This window comes from Plecotus auritus, assembly GCF_963455305.1.
Source record: "Plecotus auritus genome assembly, chromosome: 5".
Lineage (NCBI taxonomy): Eukaryota > Metazoa > Chordata > Mammalia > Chiroptera > Vespertilionidae > Plecotus > Plecotus auritus.
The window spans coordinates 124,605,448-124,619,738 of record NC_137776.1 but is presented as its reverse complement, the minus strand read 5'-3'; the positions used below and the strand labels follow the sequence as shown (position 1 = coordinate 124,619,738).

General features: G+C 37.5%; 1 protein-coding gene across 3 annotated transcripts in view; it reads left to right on the top strand.

Annotated features, from left to right (window-relative positions):
* CNTLN (centlein) overlaps positions 1-12,433 on the top strand; it is a 299,452-nt gene extending 287,019 nt beyond the window's left edge. For all 3 annotated transcript variants that reach the window (XM_080667631.1, XM_080667630.1, XM_080667632.1), the window contains exon 26: positions 11,150-12,433. In XM_080667631.1, coding sequence (XP_080523757.1) covers positions 11,150-11,251 — 102 coding nt within the window. In that variant the 3' untranslated portion in view covers positions 11,252-12,433. The remainder of the gene's footprint in view (positions 1-11,149) is intronic.
* The last annotated feature ends 1,858 nt before the right edge of the window (positions 12,434-14,291 follow it).

Here is a 14,291-nt window from a genome sequence, read left to right as displayed (position 1 = left end):
AAAGATAATTACTCTTTTTTTTTTTTTTTTTGGTAAATCAATCAAAATTATACCTATTTTTGGTCTTTGGTCTGATTGGCAAAAAATATATTTTTTGGTGTGCCCCAGAATTTTAGTAATTAGTTCATGTGTCCCATGAGATGAAAAAGGTTGAAAATTGCTATATTGTGTAATAGAATTCTGAGATCATAGGAGCTGATCTGGTCTTGTGGTTTTCTCTTTTGTGTAAGGGTTAAGCCACAGAATTGTTTCTTGTGAAGAAACTTCTCTGCATTCCTTTGTTGAAAATTTATATTGATGAAATATTAACCACAAAATAAAAAGCTGTTCTGCCATGTGGCAATATGGGACTACACAATAATAATACCTACTGCTACTGTCAGCCAAAAGTGCATGAGAACTAAAAGGTCTAAAACCTTAACATACCTACATTTTATATAGAATGCAAATATATGTCCTCATTACTTCAAGTGCTTCTCATGCAGTTGGTACTTTTAGATATTTGATCTTTATCAGCACCTACCCTTTATCCCCACAGATTTCTAATAAGAATCACACTAAAGAAGTATTTCTAATATCTACCTTTACTTTTTTATGACATAACTGCCTTATAATTTCTTTGAACATGTTTTCTTGTATTAATTTCTTTTTTTACATTAATATGCCTTTTGAAACTTAGAATTTATGGCGGGGCTCAGTGGTTGAGCATCGATCTATGAACCTGGAGGTCACGGTTCAATTCCAGGTCAGGGCACATGCCCGAGTTGCGGGCTTGATCCCCCGTGTGGGGCGTGCAGGAGGCAGCTGATCAATGAGTCTCTCTCATCATTGATGTTTCTATCTCTCTCTCCCTTTCCCTTTCTCTCTGGAATCAATAAAAATATATATTTCTTTAAAAAACACCAAAAAAAATCCCCAAAACTTACAATTTATGGCAGATGGCAAAAAGCAAATTAATGACTATAATAGGATGGGATACCAACCAAATTCGTTTTTGTGTGTGTGTGTGTGTGTTTTTGTTGTTGTTGTTGTTTTTGTAATTTAGTGAATTGGAGAAGAAACAAAGATAGGAAAACATTGGTCAGGGCAAAACTAGAAAAGCTTTTGGGTAAGAAAAGATGTAATCAAAGTTGTGCGTTAGAAAAATACATGAAATCAGTGTGTAGGATTATTTGGAGGGAGATGAGACTTGTTTTGTCCTTGCCTTTTCTCTGTTATTAGCTAATCCTCTTCTGGATTTCATTCAGTCCATTTTAGTTCAGATTGTCCAGCTACATTTTCTTATGCTGGGATAATATCAAAAATTCTGTCTTTCTGCCTTAAATCGAGAATGTAGACTTTTGATTTTTCATTACCTGTACATATTCTTATTCCTTTTCAGATCTTGTAAATGCTGAAGTTTAGAATGGCTGTTTACCCAGTGCCTTCTCTGCAGAATATGCTTACCTTCTATAGAATGCCTTGCAATGTTGCAGTGAGAGGGTTTATAAATCTCCTTGGCTTTTGTAAAAAAAAAAAAAAAAAAAAAAAAAAAAAAGTAACTTCTAACCTGAAGGTTTACTGAAAGTTTCTCATTTCAACTCTGAACACATTTACTCTGTTGCTTTCTGTGTTACACTTATAACACTTGCACAGTCACATTCTGCCACCCTGTCTTATACACATAAGCCTACATGCTCAGTCAGTCACCCACACAGATTTCTCACATCGAACTGAAATAGCAAAAATTTAAAATTCTCCATTTAGAGTGTTGCTGGGATTTTTTAATTTAACGATTTCAAGCCTATTTTCATGTTTCCCGAAAATAGACAGATGTGTAAAGTCCAAAGGTAAATTTTATATTATGTGTATTTTACCACTATAAAAAAGTTGGGGACAAAAATTAAAGTGAAAACAAATTATAGACTTTACCAAAGTTTGAGAATAGCACATGCTGACTTCTCTGTGAGTCTATTTTAGGATACTTAGCTCAAAATTCCATGCCAGATTTAAACTATAAATTAATTGTTCCTTCTGATAGCATTCTTGGTTATTTTCACAAGTTAAATTTTTTAATTATAAGATAATAGAGTATACCCTATCCATTTAAATGTGTTTATAATATCTATAATAATAAAAGCATAATATGCTAATTAGATCAGATGACCTTCTGGACGAAGCCAGGGCTGCAAGGGAAGCCCGGGTCCTGGGTGCCAGAGGGAAGCCAGTGCCAGCAGCTGGGGGAAGAGAGGCCTACTCTTTTTTATTAATTCTTTAAATATATATTTTTATTTATCCAGACTTAAGTAAAGTGATTTTTTTTCCTTTATTAAGGTATTACAAATGTGTCCTTATCCCCTCATTGCCCCCTACCCCCCTAATCCTGCCCTCACCCTCACCCCCTATTGTCTGTGTCCATTGCTTATGCTTATATGTATGCATACAAGTCCTTTGGTTGATCTCTCCCACTTACCCCCACCCTCCCCTACCTTCCCTCTGATGTTTGAGCATCTGATCGATGCTTCTCTGTCTCTGGATCTGTTTTTGTTCATCCCTTTATGTTGTTCATTATAATCCACAAGTGAGTGAGATCATGTGATATTTATCTTTCTCTGACTGACTTATTTCATTTAGCATAATGTTCTCTAGCTCCATCCATGCTGTTGCAAATGTAGGAGTTCCTTCCTTTTTACAGCAGCATAATATTCCATTGTGTAGATGTGCCAAAGTTTTTTAATCCACTCATCTGCTGATGGGCACTTAGGCTGATTCCAAATCTTAGCTGTTGTAAATTGTGCTGCTATGAACATAGGGGTGCATATATCCTTTCTGATTGGTGTTTCTAGTTTCTTAGGATGTATTCTTAGAAGTGGGATCACTGGGTCAAATGGAATTTCCATTTTTAGTTTTTTGAGGAAACTCCATACTGTTCTGCACAGTGGCTGCACCAGTCTGCATTCCCACCAACAGTGCACACAAGGGTTCCTTTTTCTCCGCATCCTCGCCAGCACTTGTCTTTGTTGATTTGTTGATAGCCATTCTGACAGGTGTGAGATGGTACCTCATTGTCATTTTGATTTGCATCTTTTGGATGATTAGTGACTTTGAGCAGGTTTTCATATGTCTCATGGCCTTCCTTATGGCTTCTTTCGGAAAGTGTCTATTTAGATCAGTTGCCCATTTTTTGATTGGGTTGTTTGTCTTCCTTTTGTTAAGTTGTATGAGTTCCCTGTAAATGTTGGAAATTAAACCCTTATCGGAGATATCATTGGCAAATATGTTTTCCCATGCAGTGGGTTTTCTTGTTATTTTGTTGATGGTTTCTTTTGCTGTGCAGAAGCTTTTTATTTTGATATAGTCCCATTTGTTTATTTCCCATTGCCCTAGGAGCTGTGTTGGTGAAGATACTGCTTCGGCGTATATCTGAGATTTTGTTGCCTGTGGATTCCTCTAATATTTTTATGGTTTCTCATCTTACATTTAAGTCCTTTATCCGTTTTTAGTTTTGTGGGGTGTGGCTACAGTGTTTGGACAGGTTCAAGCCTTGGACTGATGAGAGGGCACAGTCCTCTCGTAGCCACGTTTAAGTCCCAGCTTGGAGGGCAGAGCTTTCTCAGCACAATTATAGCCAATAGCTGTAGTTGTAAGCTTGGACCTATGGTCCGAACACGTGGCCCCTCGTGCCTAAGTGATATAGGCTGCAAGTAAACAAAGCTTAATGTAATTGAATAGGATCAAACTCAGGAGAATGCTGTAAACATCTTAACCACGCCCTTACGTTGCCTTGTGGCATCTGCTATAAAATAAAGACACGGCTTGTGGGCGCTGGCGCTGCTGGGAAGCAACCTCCCATCGAGTCCCAGCATTCCTTCTCTTGTCTGTCTTTTCTAATCCTTCATCGCCCCCACTCAGGGTCACTGAACCTGGCGGAACTGGCGTGGCACGTAAGGCGCCCTGGGGCTGAGTATGCCATGGCCGTGCTGGCTCCCCACAGAGTTTATTTTTGTGTATGGTATAATTTGGTGGTCTAGTTTCATTTTTTGCATGTGTCTGACCAAATTTCCCAGCACCATTTATTGAAGAGACTGTCTTAAATCCATATGTTCTTGCCTCCTTTGTCAAATATTAATTGAGCATAGTGGTTGGGGTCAATTTCTGGGTTCTCTATTCTATTCCATTGGTTGTGCCAATACCAGGCAGTTTTGAGAACAGTGGCTTTGTAATACATCTTGATATATGGAACTTATACTTAGTTCTTCTTTTTCAGGATCACTGCAGCTATTTGGGGTCATTTTTTATTCCAGATGAATTTTTGGAGAGTTCTTTCTAGATCTGTGAAATATGCTGTTGGTATTTTAATGGGGAGTGCATTGAATCTATATATTGCTTTGGGTAGCAGATTTCTTGGCGTTATTTTTATATCCTGCTACATTGCCAAATTCATTTATTAAGTCTAATAATTTTTTGATGGAGTCTTTAGGGTTTTCTATGTACAGTATCATGTCATCTGCAAATAATGACAATTTTACTTTTTCTTTTCCAATTTGGATGACTTTTAGTTCTCCTACTTGTCTCATCGCTTTGGATAGCACTTCCAGTACTATGTTGAACAGAAGTGGTGAAAGCGGGCATCCCTGTCTTGTTCCTGTTCTTAGGGGAAATGGTTTTAGTTTTTGCCCATTGACTATGATGTTGGCTGTAGGTTTGTCATATATGGCTTTTATTATGTTGAGGTATAATCCTCCTATTCCCACTTTGCTGAGTGTTTTTATCAGAAAAGGGTGTTGGACTTTGTCAAATGCCTTTTCTGCATCAATTGATATGATTATGTGATTTTTGTCTCTCAATTTGTTTATGTGATGTATCATGTTTATTGATTTGCAGATATTGTACCAGCCTTGCATTCCTGGAATAAATCCCACTTGTCATCGTGTATGATCTTTCTAATGTAATGCTGGATCCGGTTTGCTAGAATTTTGTTGAGGATTTTAGCATCTATGTTCATCAGGGATATTGGCCTGTAATTCTCTTTCTTTGTGGTGTCTTTTTAAAAAAAATGTATTTTATTGATTTTTTACAGAGAGGAAAGGGAGAGGGATAGAGAGTTAGAAGCATCAATGAGAGAGAAACATCGATCAGCTGCCTCCTGCACACCTCCTACTGGGGATGTGCCCACAACCAAGGTACATGCCCTTGACCAGAATCGATTCTGGGACCTTTCAGTCCGCAGGCCAACACTCTATTCACTGAGCCAAACCAGTTAGGGCCTTTGTGGTGTCTTTATCTGGTTTTGGGATTAGGGTAATGCTGACTTCATAGAAAGAGCTTGGAAGTGTGCCTTCCTCTTGAATTTTTTGGAATAGTCTGAGAAGGATTGGTTTTAGTTCTTCTTTGAATGTTTGGTAAAACTCCCATGTGAAGCCATCTGGTTCAGGGCTTTTGTTTGCTGGAAGCCTCTTGATTACTGTTTCAATTTCATCAGTAGTTATCGGCCTATTCAGATTTTTTTATTCTTCCTGATTGAGTTTTAGAAGCTTGTATTTTTCTAGGAATGTGTCCATTTCATTGAGGTTGTCCAGTTTGTTGGAATAGAGTTGTTTGTAGTATTTTTTTACAATCCTTTGTATATCAGTGGGGTCAGTTGTTACTTCACCTCTTTCATTTCTGATTTTGTTTATTTGGGTCCTCTCTCTTTGTTTCTTGGTGAGCCTGGCTAGATGTTCATCAATCTTGTTCATTCTTTCAAAGAACTAGCTCTTGGTTTCATTGATATTTTGTATTGTTTGGTTTCGGGGGTTTTTTTTGTTTTTTTTTGTTTTTTTTTGGTCTCTATGTCATTTATTTCTGCTCTGATCTTTATTATCTCCTTCCTTCTGGATACTGTGGGCTTTTCTTGTTGCTCTCTTTCTAATTCTTTAAGTTGCAAGGTTAGATAATTTATTACCAGTTTTTCTTGTTTTTTTGAGGTAGGCCTGTAGAGCTATGAACCTCCCTCTCAAGACTGCTTTCAGCCGAAACCGGTTTGGCTCAGTGGATAGAGCGTCGGCCTGCGGACTGAAAGGTCCCGGGTTCGATTCCGGTCAAGGGCATGTACCTTGGTTGCGGGCACATCCTCAGTGGAAGGTGTGCAGAAGGCAGCTGATCGATGTTTCTCTCTCATCGATGTTTCTAGCTCTCTATCCCTCTCCCTTCCTCTCTGTGAAATATCAATAAAATATATTATAAAAAAAAAAAAAAAAAAGACTGCTTTCATTGTGTCCCATAGATTTTGGGTTGTTGTGTTTTCATCGTCATTTGTTTCCAGGATGCTTTTTATTTCTTCTTTGATCTCTTTGGTAACCCAATCATTGTTTAACAGCATGCTATTTAGCCTCCAAGTGTTTGATTTTTTTTCATTGTTTTTATTGTAGTTGATTTCTAGTTTTATGCCATTGTGATCTGAGAAGATGCTTGATATGATTTCTATCCTCTTGAATTTGAAGAGACTTTGCCTGTGTCCTAATATGTGGTCTGTCTTTGAAAATGTCCCATGTGCACTGAAGAAGAATGTATATTCTGTAGCTTTGGGGTGAAATATTCTGAAGATGTCAATTAAGTCCATCTGATCTAGCGAGTCATTTAGGATTGCTGTTTCTTTGCTGATTTTTTGTTTAGAGGATTTATCCAGTGGTGTCAGTGGGGTATTAAAGTCCCCTACTATGACTGTATTGCTATCAATCTCTCCCTTGATCCCTTCCAGAAGTTGTTTTATGTATTTGGGTGCTTCTGTATTGGGTGCATATTTGTTTACCAGAGTTATATCTTCTTGTTGAATTGCTCCCTGTAGTATTATGTAGTGGCCTTCCTTATCTCTTGTTATGGCCTTTACTTTGAGGTCTATTTGTCAGATATAAGTATTGCAACCCCAGCTTTTTTCTCATTTCCATTTGCCTGAAATTTTTTTTTCCATCCTTTCACTATCAGTCTGTGTGAATCCTTTGTTCTGAGGTGGGTCATATTTTCTTATCCATTCAGCTACCCTATGTCTTTTGATTGGAGCATTTAATCCATTTACGTTTAATGTTATTATTGATAAGTACTTGTTTGTTGTCATTTTTATTCTTAATGTTTGTGTTTCTTCTTGCCAGAAAGGCCTTCTCTTGCACGAATTTTGTGCATCGGGCCTCTAGTACATATATAAATACATAATGTATATGTGTGTTTATATATACATTGTGTGTATATCTATATATTTATTTACTAAATTTTGCACCATTCATTTTACAATACTCAAACAACATTGGCCTTTCTTAAGTCTCAAAGTCTCACTGAATCATATCTTTTGTAAAAGCAGGTATAATACATAAAATTTAATATATTCACTTTCAGTATGACTCAAACTAGATTAAAGTCAATTCGTATTTTTAAACAATATCTCTACGATAATATTTTTTCAAACCAAAAACAAGAATGAAAATGGAGAAATGGTATCAAGCATTTATTAAATACCAGGTATTATTAGTCTAACTTCCCACATGTGCTCATTCAATCTTTAAAGCAACTCAAGTAGGAATTTGCAGCCTGAGTCCACATCTAAAGTTTCTGCAGCTTTTATTAAGAGTTCCCCAAATGAATGACCTCAACAGCAATGACCGATGATGACCCTTTATCAGCCCTCCACCTCTCTGATGGAGGCAGAGATCCCTGTTAATTCTTCAGCTACTTTCCCACCTTCTTCCAAGCTGGGAGAGCTCAGTGTGCACCCTCTGTCTCCCACATCAAGGCAGCTGGGCCTATCATGCAGAGTGGCAGGAGGTAGAGGGACTCTGGTTGTCTAGTTGGGAGATGGGAGTGACAGAATGAACCAAAGCGTGTTTGGCTAAAAAGATGAGAGAAGTGTGGTTTCTCAGCTGCTCGCGTGCTCTGGCTCAGGAAAGACAACAACACTAATGTTTCTAGCTGCTCCATCAGTCAGAGCCACCAGCTCCCAGACCAGCACCACTCTGGGCCACCACTCCACCAATGCCGCACACTGCGCATACTCTCTCGCTTCCCAAACGCCCTCACTGCCAGGATGATGTGCTGTCTCTCAAACGACTCTGCTGTTGACTGATGATATCACCACCGGCACTCTGGTCCAGATGCACTAGGACAATCTACTGTCTGTGTAAAAATTTAGAACCATGTTGCTAAAATCGTTATCATTCTACTTCTTCCAAGACCTTCAAGATACCCTGTTCTGCGCAAGGATCAACTAGAACAAAGAGCTGTTCTGAGTGGCCATGTCACTCAGCAGTGTGGGTTTATTATTGCTTGGTTCCTCCTTAGACTTTAATTCTTCCCATTTTGAATTTTTAGTCTGTTTCTGTCAAAAAAGATAAAAGGTGGGATTCGAGAAACTCATATAAAAATAAACATGTTTCCTTGGTTAAAAAAGAAAGAAAGAAAAAGAAAATGGTGAAAATGTTAATCTTGTCCCTTAGATTTTTGTTACCTTTAATTATTTTTTTTCAGCACAAAAATTTTTAATTTTACATTATTAAGGACTACATTCCAATTAGTGCTGATGCTCTAAGTTATATGACTATGTTCCAGTCATGGTCTTTAGGCTTTATATTTCCCACATGGCTCTCAACATCTGCAACCATCATTCATATCTTACTTTTATACAAAAACACCTCTAAATGAAGCCACTATTTGTAAGTGTAAGTGATAAATGTGAGATTGTCAATGGCTTAGCAGTTGCTAAAGGCAAACATCTGCAGGTGTTTCTATGTAAGAGAAACTGAATATCTGTGTGAAGTCAGGAGAAATCCCTCCAGTAATAGAAATCACCTTTTACAACAGGGACAGGCAGACCAACTAGGAAGACCCAACTTAAGACTACAGTGTAGACAAGTAAAATTATCACATGTCCTTAGCTGAATTTTCAAACTAAGAGATCTCACATAGTATCAACTCTTTACCTTTCCATTTTTCTTCTGATGCTGAGGTGTTCAAGCTTGTGTAACTCTGCATTGTCATTACCAGGAGTATTGCTTCTCCTTTTTGATGCAAAAGAAAGAAGTCAGGCAGGCTTTCTGGGCTTTGTACTCCCTGGCACGTGCCATCGGAAATGGAACTTGAGGCAGCATAGTTATTGGGAATGGAATGTTAGAGGGAAGGAGGGGTGGAGAGATTAACCAAGAACCATTGCGGGGCGGGGGGGGGGGGGCATCTGTAATACTTTCAACAATAAAGATATCATATGTATGTGATAGGGCAAGTGAGAAAAAAATCTTTGCTGTTGTCCCATCATGTTGCCACTTCAATCCAACTCCAAAATCCCACCAGTACAAGATCGGTTGTGCTTTCTGTATTTGAGGGGGTTCTGAGGAGCCTTAGCCCCTCCAGAGTCATAGAGAGAAACTTTAATTGACTCTAGACTGACTGTATGAACTAAACTCCAAAATAGTAGAAAGTTCAGATCTTTTGTTTTTAAAACATTTTGCACTTAAAAAAAATATGGCAAACAAACAGACCATGTGAATTTTTAAGGACTATTCAAGGCAGGTCATATTTTAAGTATAGTTTCAGTTGTTAATGTACGCAATCTATATTCTTTTTCATTGATTCTAAGATGTCATTTCCCCACATTTTTACATTTCTGAAATTGGAATGCATATGCAGTATGGGTATATTCAAGTGGTAGAGTCTTTCACAGGAAAGGCTGTTTCTTAAAAATTGATGCGTGCCTTTTATATTCAATGGTATCTTAGAACTGAATATACATGACATTTTGGTATCTTAAGCTTTCTGTAATGGTAAGTGTCCAGTAAGACCAATGTATAAAGCTCTGATATAAACTATAGATTTAGTCTGTCCTGATAGAGACACAGACTTCCTTAAGGATAAGACAGTTTATTATAAAGATAAGAAGGAAGTTAAACTAGAAAGTTATTTAGGATCTGACGCAATTCTGTGGAGCAGCTTCAGTCTCTATTTCTCCTTCAGGACCTATGTAATGTGTTTTTTGAGCACGCGCGTGTGTATGTGTGTGTGTGTGTTCACACATGCAAGCATGTGCATGCGACACCTGTGTGTGTCCCTGTCTGGACTATTTCACTGCTATTGGCCAGTCTTTTCTTTTTACCCAGTTCATATTTGGACAAGAACCATCCTAGTTGGTTTAGCTAATTGTAACCACCTTAGCTGAGCATATCTGAGCTGAGCACAGCTAAGCAGCTCATACAGAGGGCGTCTTTGCTCAGTGTTGACCAGTGATATTGTCGGTGGTCATCCTAGCACAAAGAAGGGCCTGTTACAACTCTGTAGGGAAGGGATCCAGCATGACAAGCATTCTCATCAATATATTCAGGGGAAAAAACACATACCTTTCACTGGTTAATCAAAAGGACAACTCCAAGAAATGACTTAATGGACTTATTATTATAAATCTTTTATGTGAGACTAGATAGGAAAGGATAAAAGGAAGTGGATAGGGATATAAGGGAGGTACTTGGGGAGCATTTTAAATTGTATGAGTTGGAGTTCTACAGGCAACCCAGTGAAACAGAAGGAACAATAAAACTTTACTAGAGAAGTTCTATAAATTATGAAATTTAAAAATATACTCTACATTTCATAAACTCAGCAGTTTGTAACATGTGTATTACACTTTGATATGCCAAACAAACTTTTCTATAACAACTTAATCAATGGGTATACTTTTGCCATTTTTTTTCCTCTGAAATTTTACCCTACAACTTAAGATGTTAAGCTCTAACACAGACAAGTGTATTGATAGTTCTCTCTCATTCTTTTATGAGTGATGAACATACAGTACCACTTCTGTGGGCTCCGGGCCCTAGAGATGACTGTAACCTGCTATTGATCAGCTGATTGAAGATAAATGGCTTAGCTGCTTGTATTGCAGATTACATCATTAACATGGTCAGTAAACCATGAATTGTTCAATAAGGCGTTTATCTTTTTTCATTTTACTTCAGCTCTTTTATCATTTTTATTGTAAAAGACAAAATTACCCACACTAACCAGCAAGATCAGTTGAAAAGAGACCCAGTAGGGTACCATACGAGTGCAAAGTTGCAGACAGCCAAGTTCTAATGGTTTAATGATATTTAGTATATTTTTTGAACTGAAGAAAATATAGAGTTTTGATAACCCTTTTTTTCCTGTGTTTCTCTTACAGCTTCCTTTCGCCTCATATTTACTAGAAGCAATACTGGAGAAAATAAATGAAAAAAAGAAACTGGTTGAAGTGTATTTCACAATTATGAAAGATATTAGATGATATTACAATGAAGAAGTTTTTTTTTCAAATGTGAAAACTTTTTATGTGGCGTGATTGGAAAACATGCATTGCAATCCTGATACAGTATCTACTCTGACTGTCAATATTCAGGTTCAATACCAAAATAGAAGTCTCCAAAACTAATTAATTGCTGAACACACGAGTGAAACTAATTAAGTGCATAGCCATTTAAAAGGAAATGGTGTAGCATTTGATTGTTGAATACAAATATTGCCACAAATCAATGCAAACTTAAAAATGATTTTCCCTTCAGTGTGTTAGAAGAAATCAGAACAAGCTTGGCACACTCACATTGGGCTGAACATAAAAACAAAAAGATGTAAAAAGGGGATTTAATATTTTAAGATTTATAAAGAAACTAGACTTTTTACATAAAACTGCTATAAATGGCCTTAAATCATCTAGTGAGCACAACATTTGTATTGTAAGCAAATATAAAATGAAGCAGCATAACTTAAGAATGAGCATTTAGTGAAATAACTTGTGTGGTCCAACTATATTTGTTCTCAATATTCTGGATCATATAGGAGATACTGTATTTTCTTAGAACTATTTGGCAAAAATAAAAATATTTTCTCCTTCTCTCTCCCTCTTTTTGAATATCATATTCTTTGTGTGGTCATATAAATTAGCAAGGGACCACAAACCCAATGTATAAAATTAGGCTAGATCCTACTGGAGTCAACTAGAGTTAAATTCTTAACAATGGTGCCATCCATGTTTGGTTCCTTTAATCCACCAAACTTGTGCCTGCCTCCAGTTTCTACCCTTGCTATTCTCTTTTTCTAGAATACTCCGTACCCAACTTTTTTCATGACTGGCTCCTTCTCATCCTTCAGGTGCAGGTTAATCTTATATATTCCTTCAGAAACACAGTCCCTGGCCACCTTACACTTTAATTTCATTTATAACACAAAATTGTCTACTTTATGTGCTCAATTATTTTCTTATTGTTTCCCCAACCTTTAGAATAGGTCCCATGAGGTTAGGCTGAGGTTGGCAAATCTGGCTTGCTACCTGTTTTTGTGTGGCCTACTAGCTAAAATGATTTTTACATTATTAAATGTTTTTTTAAAGGAGAATAATGTTTTGTAGCATGTGAAAGTTATATGAAATTCAGATTTAGTGTCCATCAATAAAGTTTTATTGGAACACAGCGATGCTCATTTGTTTACGCATTGTTTATGGCTACTTTCACACTGCAGTAGTGAAGGTGAATCGTGGCAGAGACTGTGTACGGTGCACTCATCACCTTGCACTGCTGCTTGGCACACTGAAGACACAGTCAGAACTTGACAGCACTTCAAGGGCCACAAATACCACAGTTCTGTGACTTTTTTAATGCCAGTGTATATCCATCATGTCAAAACAAGAAAGAAAAATGTCAGATGTCACACTTTTTAAAAATACGTTATTAATTTAAGAGAGGAAAGAGAGGGAGAGAGGAATAGAAACATCAAAGATGAGAAAATCATCAGTTGGCTGCCTCCTGCATGCCCCACACTGGGGATTGAGCCCACAACCTGTTATGTGCCCTATGAACCATGACCTCCATTGGTTGATGCCCAACCACTGAGCAACACAAGCCAGACCAGATGTCACACTTTTAAGGCATAGTGGAGTGTGGATTATTTTGCTTTTTGAGTTAGATGGCAAAGCATTGTATTTATTATACAGTGCCACTATACCTATATTAAAAAGAACTCAATGCATGTCAACATTACATAACCGTAGTACATTGTTAAAATCAGGAAACTGACAGACCATATATGATATCCACAAGTTTTTACATTAACTTTTTTTTTTTGAGGGGCTGGTTTTAGGAAATTTTATCATATGTGTAGCTAATATAGCCATCACAGAGTTTTGCCATCAACACAATGAATACACACGCACAGGCATAGGCACACATCCTATTGGTTATTTCTCTGAAGAACCCTGGCTAATACACCAGATTTTGGCTATCACTTATAAAATTACTCTGAATATTTGTGTATAGATTTTTGTATGAACAAAAGTTTTCCTTTTTCTAGAATAAATGCCCATGAGTGTGACTGCTGGTCATGTAGTAAGTGTGTTTTTAATTTGGTAAGAAACTGCAAAACTATTTTCTAGAATGGCTATCCATTTTACAGTCCCACTAACGAAGTCTGAGAGGCCAAGTTGGTCTTCATCTTCCGGACTTGGTATTGGTACTTTTTACTTTAGCCATGCTAGTAGGCATATAATGATAATGTTTTTATTTTTAAGTTTTATTCTCTCCTTGGTCACATTTGTCATTTTTTGCTTTTCTGTCTTCAAAATCTGCATTTGTATGGGCTAATGGGAACAGGTGATTGGAGTTGGCTGATGCACATAATTCTTCCCCAGACCAATTATCTGAAAAAAAGCAAACAAACTTCCATAATCACAGGTTTTACAAGGAACTTCTCAAACACAGGCCTATTCATTACCTATTACTCCGTAACAAATTATCCTAAAACTTAGTGGCTTAAAACATTTATTCAGAACAGTTTCTTTGGGATAGGAATATGAGCAAAGTTTAAATGGATTCTCTGACACAGGGTCTCTCAGAAGGCTGCAATCATATCCAGGCTTAACTCAAAGGGACCCACATTCTAGCTCCCTCCGGTAATTGGTGGGACTCAGGCCTTGCGGGCTGTTGAACTACGGGCTGCAGTTCCTTGCTAGCTATTGGCTAGAGACTGCCCTCAGCTTCAGTATGGCAATCTGCTTCATCTCACACACAGAGGAGATTTCACAAGAATGTGAAAAACAGAGTGTGGAGACCATTAGGAACCATTTCGGGAGTGGCAAGTGTCTAGATTTGACAATTGAGACAAAGCGGAGCTGCTGGAGAATCCTCCTTGAACCCATCTTTACAAGGTAAGCATCGATTTTACTTAGAATGGTTATTTATTTGTGTTGTTTGGGGAAGAAAGACAGTTGATGGGTTGCAAACACCTCTTGACACCATCATCATAGGATTTAAACAAAAGGGACCTTCCCTGCCAAAAGT